The sequence below is a fragment of the Euwallacea similis genome, chromosome 5 (genome assembly GCF_039881205.1).
Source record: "Euwallacea similis isolate ESF13 chromosome 5, ESF131.1, whole genome shotgun sequence".
Lineage (NCBI taxonomy): Eukaryota > Metazoa > Arthropoda > Insecta > Coleoptera > Curculionidae > Euwallacea > Euwallacea similis.
This window is the reverse complement of record NC_089613.1, coordinates 3,609,968-3,621,883: the sequence shown is the minus strand read 5'-3', so window position 1 is coordinate 3,621,883 and position 11,916 is coordinate 3,609,968. Positions and strand designations below refer to the sequence as shown.

Here is an 11,916-nt window from a genome sequence, read left to right as displayed (position 1 = left end):
TATTAACATTTTGTCTTGATCCGTTAAAACTTTAACTACTTTGAGGGCTGAATGATATATGTAAACTTATAAATTTAATTCTCTTCTGAACATCAACCATAACCATTACGTTGCGATTCTGCAGACAATTCCTCCACCAAATTGTCCAGATTTCGTAATTTGCGATAGTATGTGACTTTTGCAAGGAACTAATTAAATTGTATAACTAAGACATTTTGTAAAACGGTTTACGTTAAGTCACACAGCACATCGAGGCAATAAATTTGAGATATTTTTTAAGACTATTACCCCATGCGTTTCCGAGATATCGGCATTTTAAATTTGAAAAATGACAAAAAAACGATACTTCTCCTCTCATCAATTAAAGATAAATGTGATTCGAAAAAAGAACCAAAAAGAATAGAATATTTGAACAAAAAATCAAGAGGTGTCTGCATATTAAAATGGAAAGATAAGAGTTGTTTTAATTAACACGCGGTTTATATGAAGTTTTATCAGTTTCAAATCATTTCGTTCAAGTTATGATTTTGAATTGTGAATAAAAAATATATAAACATTCATAGCAATCATAAAATTGACTGGAATATGCAAGTTTTGTATGCCTCAGCAGTCGAATACCGCAATGGTGTTCGCCTAGTGGTATACTTTCTCTGCGATAGTCAACCTGTTAATATCCAACATTAGTGTTTATCCTCTACCTACAGTCAAAATCTTTCATGACTGTGATAATTATTTTTGTAATGATAATCATTATTTACGTTCAAAGGAAATAAAACACCTAACATGACTGTTGCAAATTTTAATATTTATAGTTAAATCAATATATTAGTACGTAATTCCCGAAGAGGGAAACAGAATGCATCTGTCTGTAACTGATGGAAATACATTGAAAATAAACCATTATAGTGTTATTATAAGAGTTAAAATGTAATTAATTGACTAGGGAAACATTACGTCTTTATTTTAGTAAGAGATATTATAAAGTAATTACTCTAAATGTATCTCTATTTTTTGTTTAATATGAGAAAAATAATTGTGCAAGACAATTTGCCCCACATCTTCAATTTTTAGAAGAAATGGCACCAAATACCTCATAAAAAAGATAAATTAATTATGTCCGGTGATATCGAGTTAAAATGAGGTAACTTTCTAGTGTGAGACTCATTTGATTAGATACATATTTATTTTGTTTAAGAAAAAAATTGGAAGAAAGCTCTTCAAACGCACCGTCCTCGCTCTTCTCCCTGGTTTTATAAATTTACAAGGATTGTGTCTATTACAGGACGGACATTTACGTTTTGAACTTCATTAAAACTTATTAATGTGATGAGAAAAAGAGACACCAGGAGGGTGTTTCTGATTTACGACATAAAATCGAAAGGTAATAAAAATGAGCCAGCTTCTTAGCAAGCATTTTAATTAACTCAAAAGTTACTTGGACTCAAAATAAAGATAATAAATTAATTTACATTTGGTATGCACTTATTACCCTATAATAATAATAAATAATTTTAAATTTCAGGAATTCATGAGTAGATGCCATTGAATCAAAAAATATTTGCTTTCAAGCTGCAAATGTGTTTGATTGTGCTTTTAGGATTTAATTTAATTAAAACTGTTAAAAAACTATAAATATTGTCTCAATTTTAAACCTTAGAAAGAGAAGTATCTTCCCTTTCTCTGCTGTTTTTCCACAAACAAAAATAAATGCTAAAGTTCTTAGCAGCCACCTTTCACTAAGTGAGACATATCAAATATCAGATCAAAAATAATATCAGTTCAAGATCTGAACAGGCAAACACAGAATATAAAATAAGTAAAAAGGTTGAATTTACATTAAAATACACTTTCGTTGACGTCGTTTCTGAGGTTCGGGTCTCAGAACCGCGCGAACAGCCTCATCAAACACCTGCTTCAATCCACGTTGCGTTAACGCAGAACATTCCATGTATTTAACCGCTCTAATTTTATTGGCCAGTTTTTGGCCCTGCTCTCTTTTAATTGGGCTTAGGCCTTGGTCTGCCAAATTATTGAGTGTTTCTCTGTCGTCCCTCAAATCGATTTTAGTTCCTGCAGAAGTTTTTTGTCATACTTAAATTACTCCAAAAAGCCACATCACCAAATCACCATAAATAAACGAAGACGTAAATAAAAAGAGAAATGAGAAAACAAGGACTGTTACAGCTAAAACTAAACAAGATTTTGAGGAAGGCTACTTACCTACAAGTATCATTGGTGCATCAGGGCAATGATGCTTAATCTCAGGATACCATTTTGAAGTCACATTTTCAAATGATGAGGGAGATGCAACACTAAAGCAGATTAAAAATACATCAGTCTGTGGATATGAGAGAGGCCTCAACCTGTCGTAATCTTCTTGTCCTGCTGTATCCCACAATCCCAGACTTACAGAAATACCATCTACTACCATAGGGGCCGAGTAATTATCAAATCTGATTGGACAAGTTTTTGAATCACTACCTTGCCAGATGTAACAAGAATACTACTTACACAGTGGGGACATATTCACCCGGGAAACTGTCTGTTGTATAAGAAATAAGCATGCAGGTTTTACCCACAGTCCCATCCCCTACTACCACACACTTTATTGGACGTCCTGAAGACATGTTTTAACTAATTTTTGTGCCAGAAGTGAGCCAATTCCTGGATTTGTATTCATTCAGTTTTGGGCTGGGCCAGGGAGGCTGTCTTAAATTATCCAGAAAACCATTTTTTGACTGCTAAGAAATTAACTGTTGAATGCGGCAAATATAGCAATGAAAGCAGTATTTTATAGCAGATAATAAAGTTTAATAACAATTACTTTTAATACTTTTTATTTATAAATTTGTAAAAAAATCATGGAATTATTGTCAAAAAATGGCTTTGGCATATGTCAACATTCATGCCCAACTGCACCATCTAAAGCCGAGTTCGGGAATAAACTACCAGAGCTTGAAGATAATTTTTATCTTTCTTCTTATCCTGGTTTTTGACAAGTTAGAGTGAAATAGGCTGATGTCTGGATCCTCGGAACTCATTTTGTCTAAATCAGCTGATATATTTAATTCAATTTTTTGGCGGTTTGTTTGTTATTGTTTTGAATTTTTAAGTTTTATCAACCTTTTAACAGTTCTTACTTTCGAAACTTTAATACTTAAGGTAAGTGATCGATTTAATATTATTTTCACTTAAGTGTATCAATTTCTTCTAGTTGTTTCCTTAAATGTGAAGCAATGTGTTCAAGTAGATTAAACTACTTCCTTCAACAGAGAAACACCAGTAATCATATAATAATCTGTTGTCTGAATTCAAAGAGCAGTCAATAATTATTACTTTGAATCACGTTTCAACAATAGTTTCACAATGCCGGAACTTGATTATTCCTTAATGAATGATACCCTTGATAACTTCTCATTTGCGGACATTAAATTGCAGAATTTGGGACCAAAAACGTCCGACATCTCATTTGATGATTCTCATTTTGTCGAAGACATTTTATTTAATTTCGATATCTCGCACTGTCTTAATAGTATTTTAAAACCGCTGGAGGCAGACGATAGTCAGATACTAGTGAATTCCAGTACTAGCAGTGATGAAATATCTCCATTAAAATCCAGTCCTATTATAGAAGAAAAGGACGAGTCAACACCGATAAATTCACCAAATTTAAATGCAACTTCTATAATAAAATCTCCTCATATCAAAATTGTGCAACCTGAAAGTGAAAAATTACCTGCCATCATCCCTATCACAGAACAAATGTGCCATCTGTCCTCATGGAGCATCCCTGACCCTGTTCTTCATAAATATAAACTGAAAAATGTTACTAAAATGTTTCATTGGCAATGTGAATGTCTTAGCAACAGTCGTGTATTGCATGAACTGTCTAATTTAATTTATTCAGCCCCTACTTCGGCAGGTAAAACCCTCGTAGCTGAAATTCTGGCTCTAAAGACAATTTTCAACAGAAAAAAAAAGACGATATTCATTTTACCCTTTGTCTCTATTGTAAAAGAAAAAATGTATTATTTCCAAGATCTCCTTGAAGGGACTGGAATAAGGGTGGAAGGATATATGGGTTCTTACAACCCTCCTGGTGGGTTCGCTGCTATACAATTTGCAATTTGCACCATCGAGAAAGCCAATAGTCTTATAAACAGACTTCTCGAAGAGGGTAGTTTGGCGGATGTTGGGGCAGTGTTTGTGGATGAAATGCACCTGCTAGGAGATCCTCATAGAGGTTATTTACTAGAACTCCTTTTGACTAAACTTCGCTACATTTCCCTGAAGGTAGAATCTATTAAAATTCAAATTATCGGAATGTCAGCCACTTTACCAAATTTAGGGGAACTTGCTACATGGTTAGGAGCAGAGCTGTACTCTACCTCATTTAGACCAATTCCATTGTTTGAGCAAGTGATTGTTAATGGAGAAATTTATGATAAAGACTTCCAATTATTACGAAAACTCGAACCTCTCGTTGATGTTGAAGTAGACACTGATTTCATCCTTCAGTTGTGCTTGGAAGTTATCCGAGACTCTTATTCGGTTCTGATATTTTGCCCCACAAAAAAGTGGTGCGAAAGCTTGGCCCAGCAACTTTCTCAAGCATTCTTCAAAATTGGCAACTCACAGACCACCTTAGGAGAGCTGCTAAGGACTCAGATCAAAAGCGACTTAATTATGGAGGTTTTAGAACAATTAAAACTATGCCCCACTGGTTTGGATTCGATCCTAAGAAAAACCGTTTCGTTTGGCATAGGGTTTCATCATGCGGGTCTTACAATGGATGAAAGGGACATTATCGAAGGTTCTTTCCGAAACGGAGCCATTAAAGTACTAGCTGCAACGTCTACTTTGTCTTCAGGAGTAAATTTACCCGCCAGGAGGGTAATTATTAGAAGTCCTGTATTCTGTGGGAGTTCTCTAGACTTACTTAAATATCGCCAGATGATCGGCAGGGCTGGAAGACTAGGGCAAGATACTGAAGGGGAGAGTATTCTGGTGTGCCAAAAGGATGATTATACGATTGCGAAACAGCTCTTAACAGCAGAATTACCAGCAGTAAGCAGCTGCCTTCGCACCAGCGGAAAGCTAAAAAGGGCAATTTTGGAAGTTATTGCCAGCGGTGTTGTTTCATCCCCTTCTGATATTGCCTTGTTCAGCAGTTGTACTTTATTATCTCTATTAAGTGGTGACAAAACTGCATTAGAAAATCCTGTCGAGGAAGCTCTAGAATATCTAAAAAAGTACGAATTTGTTAGTTTTCAAAAGAGCGATGGAAATATGGGAAGTTATAGTGCTACAGCATTAGGCAAAGCCTGCTTATCTTCCTCTATAGGTCCTGACGAAGCCATAACGTTGTTCGCAGAGTTAGAACGAGCGAGAAAGTGTTTCGTTCTAGAAACTGAGTTACACTTAATTTACTTAGTCACCCCATACACCGCTTGCACCTCCTGGGGTGTTATAGACTGGATATTTTATCTGGATTTATGGAACAAGCTCCCAGTTGCCATGAAAAGAGTGGGAGAACTAGTAGGAGTGTCTGAATTTTACATCGTAAGTGCCACAAGAGGAAAGGGAGATTTAAATAGCACCAACCCAAAAGTCCAGCACAAGATAATGGTTCACAAACGGTTTTTCGTGTCCCTAGTTCTGCAAGATCTAGTTAACGAAGTGCCCCTCATGGATGTTTGCCTTAAATTCAATTGCAACAGGGGAATGCTACAATCACTTCAGCAGTCCGCAGCCACATTCGCAGGAATGGTAACTGCATTCAGCAGACAATTGGGCTGGAGCAGCGTAGAAATTCTCCTCGCCCAATTCCAAGACAGACTGCAATTCGGCGTCAGTCGAGATTTACTCGATTTAATGCGGCTTCAATCTTTAACAAGCAAGCTTGCAAGGACTTTGTATAAGGCAGGAATTGAAACTTTGATTCAGTTGGCGAATTCAGAGGTTAATTCCATTGAAACCATTTTGCTCAAGTTCGGCCCTTTCGAAAGCTCCAATGAGACAGAAGGAGAGGGCGGGAAGAAAAAAATGAGGAGCGTTTGGATTGCTGGGAAAGAGAGTTTAACTCGACGCGAAGCTGCTGAGTTATTGGTAAAAGAGGCTCGAAATTATTTGGAGTATGAAATGGGATTGAAGGAGGCCAAATGGACTGTGCAGAATATTGAAGAGGAATCTATGTCTGCAGCGGTCGACACTAGAGAATCGCAGGAGCAATTAGAAAATCCAACCGAAGCTCTGGAGGTAACGCCTCAAAGCGAAGGCAGAATATCAAATTGCAGTTCAATTTCAAATCAAAAAGATGAAACAGGAGCAGTAAACAACTCATCATCTAGTCTCAACATATCTGACTCTTCGCTCTTTGGCACTGAGAACGATAGTTTAAACAAATGTATTTCCGGCAGTGCTTCTAGCAGCAGTGAAAGTTTTTCTTTGCATTTAAGTGATGATGATGTATCAGAGAAACTTGAAGTTCAATATTTGAATCCTCCAGTAAGAAATGAAACAAAGTTTAGAGACTTACAGACCTTAGAAGAAAAAAAAAGGGCGAGGCTGAGCTTGGAGGAGGGGTCGAACGCGGCCACTCCCACTAAGAAATCAAGGAAGATGGATACATTAAGCCAATCTCTAACTGCTGCTATAGAAAAATACACTCAACTAAGTTTGGAAGATGATCACTATTCTGAAATAGCTCCGCAGTTGCATTTCCGGATTGTGGATGTGTGCAAGTCGAAAGCTTTATTTAAAGACTTTATGGAAGCAATAGGTAGCAGGACTAATATTGCTTTTTCCATAGCTTATGAGAAATTGGAAAAACGCGATCCACTAATAGGAGGAAACATCTGTGTTGGTTTTAATTCGAAAAAAATGGAATTGCGTAAAAGTAGGGAAGTCCAAGGCTTTTTAGTTTACTGGGGAGGAACGGACAGTAGTTTTCTATCTGCTGATGGCGAGGCCTTGGAAGCGATCAGAAAATATCTCAAAAACGAGCACAATACCGTGAGAATGTTTGATGCTAAAAAATATATTAAAATTCTAATTGAAAGCTTCAAATTGGACTTTCAAAGTTGCATTGATGACCCCAAAGTGGGGGATTGGTTGTTAGACCTAGATGGATGGGAGAAGAATCTATCTTCAATGGTAAGTTAGATCATTTATTTAGTAGAGCGTCTAAATAGTTGTTTTAGATAAATTCTTATTACGAAGATTTAAACGGTCAAGTGCTGGCATTATGCGACTATATGAACAACCCTAATTTCGAGTCTGATCCCAAAATAAAAGCTTGCACTGAAGTGATACTCACGTGGCACTTAGTAGATTTGATACGCAGGAAAGGGAAAATTCATATTCCTATAATAGAACGGATTCGGTTTAAAAGTTTTCCTGCAATTCATGGTAAGACCGTTTTATAGCAAATGCAATCGAATAATGTACCGATGAGTACTTTTGAAAGATAATTGGGTGATTTTTTAGAGCTTGAAATGAAAACTCTACTCAGTGTAGCTAAAATGGAAATTAATGGGATAGGTATTGACAGAAGTTTCTTGCAGCATTTAGTTGGTTTATTGAAGGACCAGAAAAGTTCTATCGAGAGAAAGGCGTATTCATTAGCGGGAAGAAAGTTTAATTTCTCCTCTTCCAGCGACGTCTCAAAAGTTATAGGTAGGAATTTTTGATATTTCCAAAAGTGGTAATTTTTGAATGGTTTCAAGAACCGATAGTGACTACCTGGGCGTTAAGGGTGCGTATTCGTCAAGTGAACCACTGGGCAAAATGCCGCGCTAACGCCTACGTCTGTACACCGAAATTCGAAGTTTCTTCGGTCGTAATTTATTATTTTTTTAAGGCGAACTTGAAACGAATTACCTCCGTTTTCTTAAGCTCGCGAATAGCTCAACATTTCTTAAGTTTTCTTGCCGATCTATTTAATATACAGGTATCACCAGTTCAAGTCGGAACATAGGAATTGTGCAGGTGGGAGAAGGATCGCATAAGGTTTAACTTGCCTCCGACAAAGACCAATGGAGTGTGTCGAGGGACCATCGGTCGAAGTGGGCGGATCTCCACTTCGATGTTTACTATCGATTTCGTGGCGACGGATTTTTTTAAAATGTCCGAGCAAAAAGCGGCAATGTAAATAAATGGAAAAAAACAGAAAACACAATAACTCTCTCTCTGCACGTTAGAATTTAAATTCCTTAACTGCATTGGTCAATTTATTTGTTCCCTTATTGCTTTAAACGATAAACAAATCGTTCCGTTTATCAATGGAACTGAGTCTACAGCTGAGATCGTAAACAAATATCAGCAGATCGTCATATCCATCAACGTACCTAAATTATGCTATAATGGAGAAATGTACAATAATTTATATGTAAGTAAAAATTCTAAAACGGCCAGAGGAGATCTGGCAGCAACTGGATCTGGACTGACTCCGCCCCACCTCAACCCCCACGCTTTTACCCCCTCAACGCACCTCGTTGGTCTTTGTCAGAGGTGGTCATTTTCTCCCCCACTTGCCCACAATACCCCTACCATGTTTTCAGTTGAACTTACATGATACCTCTGTTTTCATCATGAGGATAAAAACTCTTCGGAAAGGACATCCATCACCTCCCTGCGGGGGCCTGATCATGTTCTATCGGCCAGGTATTAGGGTCCGATTTGCCGACCCTCTAAAAATCTTGGAAATAGAGGAGATCCCTTTTTTTCTCGTATCTCTGAGGGCTATACATATATTATTTATTTTATCAGTGTCGGGAGAAAGGGGATTTTTCTTTTTACTAGTGGTCCTCGCTATTTTGTCTTGAAACCTTTTATGGCTCTGCGTGTATTTTTTTACGCCCGAGGATATGTCTTTTTGTGGTGATGCAGAAAAAGGTCCGGGGTCTTTACTTGCGCGGTCTATCACCCATCCATTTGCTAATCAAGCCCAACGCCGCACTACCTCCATGATCGGACAGGAACAAGCTAACCAAAGTGGTACGCGACTAGCTAATAACTCTATATTACCATGAATCAATATTGCTTAATAGAGGTCGTCAAAACGTTTTCGAGTGTATTTATTTCTAATATTATGCTAGAAATTCTTCTATTCCTAAGCTTCAATTAAACTTTAAATCTTTTCCTACGTCTATTTAAATTTCCATATTTTTTCAACGTTCAATCTCTACATTAAACCTTAGGGGGAGTTTGAAACACAAACACATAGCGAATCTCGCCAACAAACACCGGATCGCAAATTCTTTCGTATTACCGCCTTCGGGGCGAATGGCAGCGAAGGCGAAGCGAACGCAAAATTTTCATTTAATTTTCTATCATAAATAAAATTTTCTCAGGAATTTAAATTCGAGATTTCTTTGACCGGTAAATATGCCCCTTAAAGGGTCCTCGCGATCAAGGGCGAATATGCGTATGTAGAACTAATTCGGTGCGAATTTAACTATCATACTTATTTGCGGATTTGTCTCTTCACGTATGCCCTACAGCATGTATATTCATTTAAAATTGTTATATTAGGCGTGTTGGGACCGACGTTTCGTTTATCACGGATAGACTTCATTAGGGCTCGCGGTTTACGGTACACGAATGTGAAATGTCGGTGAAGAGGTTGTCTTAAGATTTCCGCCCGTTAGCCCAATCCGCCAGTCCAACCGCAAGTTCCACGAGCTTTTCATGCATCATGAAAATTTCTTTAGGCACATATTCGGGCAAGAAATCCAGCACCAAAAAGAAGTTATTAGAACGAAGCGAGAACCCCATATCGGATCTGGTGATCCAGTGGCGAAAATTAAATTACACCCTCACTCAAACAATCAACCCTCTGCTGAGGCAATGCCAGGATAATAGAATTTATGGATCCTACGACGGCCATACATCCACAGGAAGAATATCAATGCACGAACCCAACATCCAGATGGTCCCAAAAGACTTCAGTGTGCTCGATCCGATATTAAAAAAGGAATTTATTATTAGCTGCAGAAGTGCTTTCCGTGCATCCAAAGATTGCATTCTTATTTCGGCCGATTATTGCCAGTTAGAATTGAGGGTGTTAACTTATTTATCCAGGGACGAAGTATTGCTAGATATTATGGGGAAACCTGGCGATATTTTTACATCTATTGCTGCCAAATGGAACAATATTCCTGAAAATATGGTTTATACGACAACTTTCTTCCGATGGCTTTAACTTTATGAAGCTATTTTAGGTGGACAATACAATGAGGCAAAACGTGAAGCAAATATGCTATGGCATAATTTACGGTATGAGGGCGAAAACGTTAGCCGAACAAATGGAGATTACCACAGAGGATGCAACTGAGTTTATGGAAACTTTCCACAATAAGTACTCAGGAATGAAGGAATTCATTCTAAAAACAGTTGATGATTGCAAAAAAACTGGTTACGTGGAAAGTATTGCGGGAAGAAGACGTTATTTAACACATATCAATCACGAGGATCCTGCTTTACGCAGTAAGTACTTTTTAGTCCTATTGTCATTGTTCATGTTTTGATTAAATTGTTCGGTAATCATGTAATTTTAGGTCGAGCGGAGCGCAAAGCGGTCAATACTAAAGTTCAGGGATCTGCAGCTGACATAGTGAAAACAGCCATGATGGCTATAGATGGCAAAATAGAAGTGGTTTTTAGGAAGTCCACGCAAAAGCCGAAATTGGTGCTGCATTTGCACGACGAATTAATTTACGAAGTTTCGGAGAAATACCTGGAAAAGACCGTGAGAATTATTAGGGCCAACATGGAGAATTCCCCTAGAGAATTCGGTCATTTTCCGGTGAAAATAAAGACTGGATATACATGGGGGCATCTCGAGGAATATCATCAATAGTTTATCAAAGGTTGAAATCGTCCCTTCAAAGAAGGCTGTTGTGATTTGTCAAAATCAGACAGAAAAATTGTTAAATTGTGTCACTTAATTTTAATTTAAAATCTTGCGTAGCTGTGCCAAATGTTTAGTGTAATTTTTATCACTTTCGTGCTTCAACTAATCCTGTCAAAAATTTAGCTAAAACTGGAACACACACTGAAATGAAAACCCGCTACATCCGTGCCCTGGATCACATTCCCGCCAAGAGGCCGAGGTTTACAGACTACACTTCCATCCTGCCTGAAGAACTGCTCATTTTGATTTTCTCTTTCTTGAATCACGAGGAACTTTACAAGAATGTGCGCACCGTCTGCAAACGCTGGCATCACCTGGTGTCCACACCATCCTTGTGGAAGAATATCAACGTCGATAATACAGTCCCCACACACTTGGTGTGCCAGTGGCTGGAGCACTCGCCCCTTCTTGAGGAAATGTCTCTTCTAAACCGCAACGACGTAAACACAATCGCCAAAAAAGTGCTAACATGTTGTCCTAAATTAGAGACACTCATCGTCAGGAACTGCTGGGGTTCATCTACGTCCCGTGTTCTCCATGGAAAAAACTTGTGTGAAATGGTGAAAAAGTGTGGAAAACTTGTTAAATTCAATTTCTCCCAAAGCAGAATTCAGTCGGTAAAGTTCTTCGAGCTTCTGGGTAGAAAAGGCGAAATGGCAGGCTTCACGGCGTGTTCGTATGTTGGTCCTATAAATCCAAAACAAACAGACGCTTTTAGGAAGTCTGCCTCGAGCAACGACAAAAATCATTTGATCCTTACATATTCACTATAAGTCATTGTGCTAGGGTGTATGCGGGAATATTGTACAGTTTGAAGGCGGAGCTTAAGGGATATAATTCCTAATTTTACATGGTAACGCGGTCAGATATAATCTTCATCTTTGTATTGTACCTCAATTTATAGAAAATATATACATTGTTTTGTTTGCCTAAATTTTTATGTTTTTGTTGTATAAAAGATGAAAAGGCATAAACCCAAACCTTCAACAATAGTTTCTGTT

The 11,916-nt window shown here is 37.7% G+C and overlaps 3 protein-coding genes across 3 annotated transcripts; 2 read left to right on the top strand and 1 right to left on the bottom strand.

Moving 5' to 3' along the window:
- Positions 1-784: 784 nt before the first annotated feature.
- On the bottom strand, positions 785-2,872 carry Mtl (Rac family small GTPase Mtl). The gene is made up of 3 exons (XM_066390151.1): positions 2,512-2,872; positions 2,221-2,453; positions 785-2,070 (listed from the first exon to the last, which is right to left on the bottom strand). The coding sequence occupies exons 1-3, from the start codon at positions 2,625-2,627 to the stop codon at positions 1,832-1,834; spliced, it is 588 nt and encodes a 195-aa protein (XP_066246248.1). The 5' UTR covers positions 2,628-2,872; the 3' UTR covers positions 785-1,831.
- A 243-nt stretch (positions 2,873-3,115) lies between these two features.
- LOC136409281 (DNA polymerase theta-like) lies at positions 3,116-4,943 on the top strand. Its single transcript, XM_066390692.1, has 3 exons — positions 3,116-3,162; positions 3,215-4,872; positions 4,926-4,943. The coding sequence occupies exons 2-3, from the start codon at positions 3,367-3,369 to the stop codon at positions 4,941-4,943; spliced, it is 1,524 nt and encodes a 507-aa protein (XP_066246789.1). The 5' UTR covers positions 3,116-3,162; positions 3,215-3,366.
- On the top strand, positions 4,879-11,060 carry LOC136408785 (DNA polymerase theta-like). The gene is made up of 6 exons (XM_066389929.1): positions 4,879-7,155; positions 7,203-7,410; positions 7,489-7,677; positions 9,714-10,171; positions 10,224-10,488; positions 10,560-11,060. The coding sequence occupies exons 1-6, from the start codon at positions 4,954-4,956 to the stop codon at positions 10,859-10,861; spliced, it is 3,624 nt and encodes a 1,207-aa protein (XP_066246026.1). The 5' UTR covers positions 4,879-4,953; the 3' UTR covers positions 10,862-11,060.
- The last annotated feature ends 856 nt before the right edge of the window (positions 11,061-11,916 follow it).

Bases quoted from the DNA above. Each gene is read 5' to 3' on its own strand.
- Mtl (XM_066390151.1), bottom strand. From the start codon at position 2,627: ATGTCTTCAGGACGTCCAATAAAGTGTGTGGTAGTAGGGGATGGGACT. The intron at 2,454-2,511 runs GTAAGTAGTATT...TTGTCCAATCAG, and splicing joins GGTGAATATGTCCCCACTGT to ATTTGATAATTACTCGGCCC. The intron at 2,071-2,220 runs GTAAGTAGCCTT...AAACTTCTGCAG, and splicing joins TGCACCAATGATACTTGTAG to GAACTAAAATCGATTTGAGG.
- LOC136409281 (XM_066390692.1), top strand. From the start codon at position 3,367: ATGCCGGAACTTGATTATTCCTTAATGAATGATACCCTTGATAACTTC.
- LOC136408785 (XM_066389929.1), top strand. From the start codon at position 4,954: ATGATCGGCAGGGCTGGAAGACTAGGGCAAGATACTGAAGGGGAGAGT. The intron at 7,156-7,202 runs GTAAGTTAGATC...TAGTTGTTTTAG, and splicing joins AGAAGAATCTATCTTCAATG to ATAAATTCTTATTACGAAGA. The intron at 7,411-7,488 runs GTAAGACCGTTT...GTGATTTTTTAG, and splicing joins AAGTTTTCCTGCAATTCATG to AGCTTGAAATGAAAACTCTA.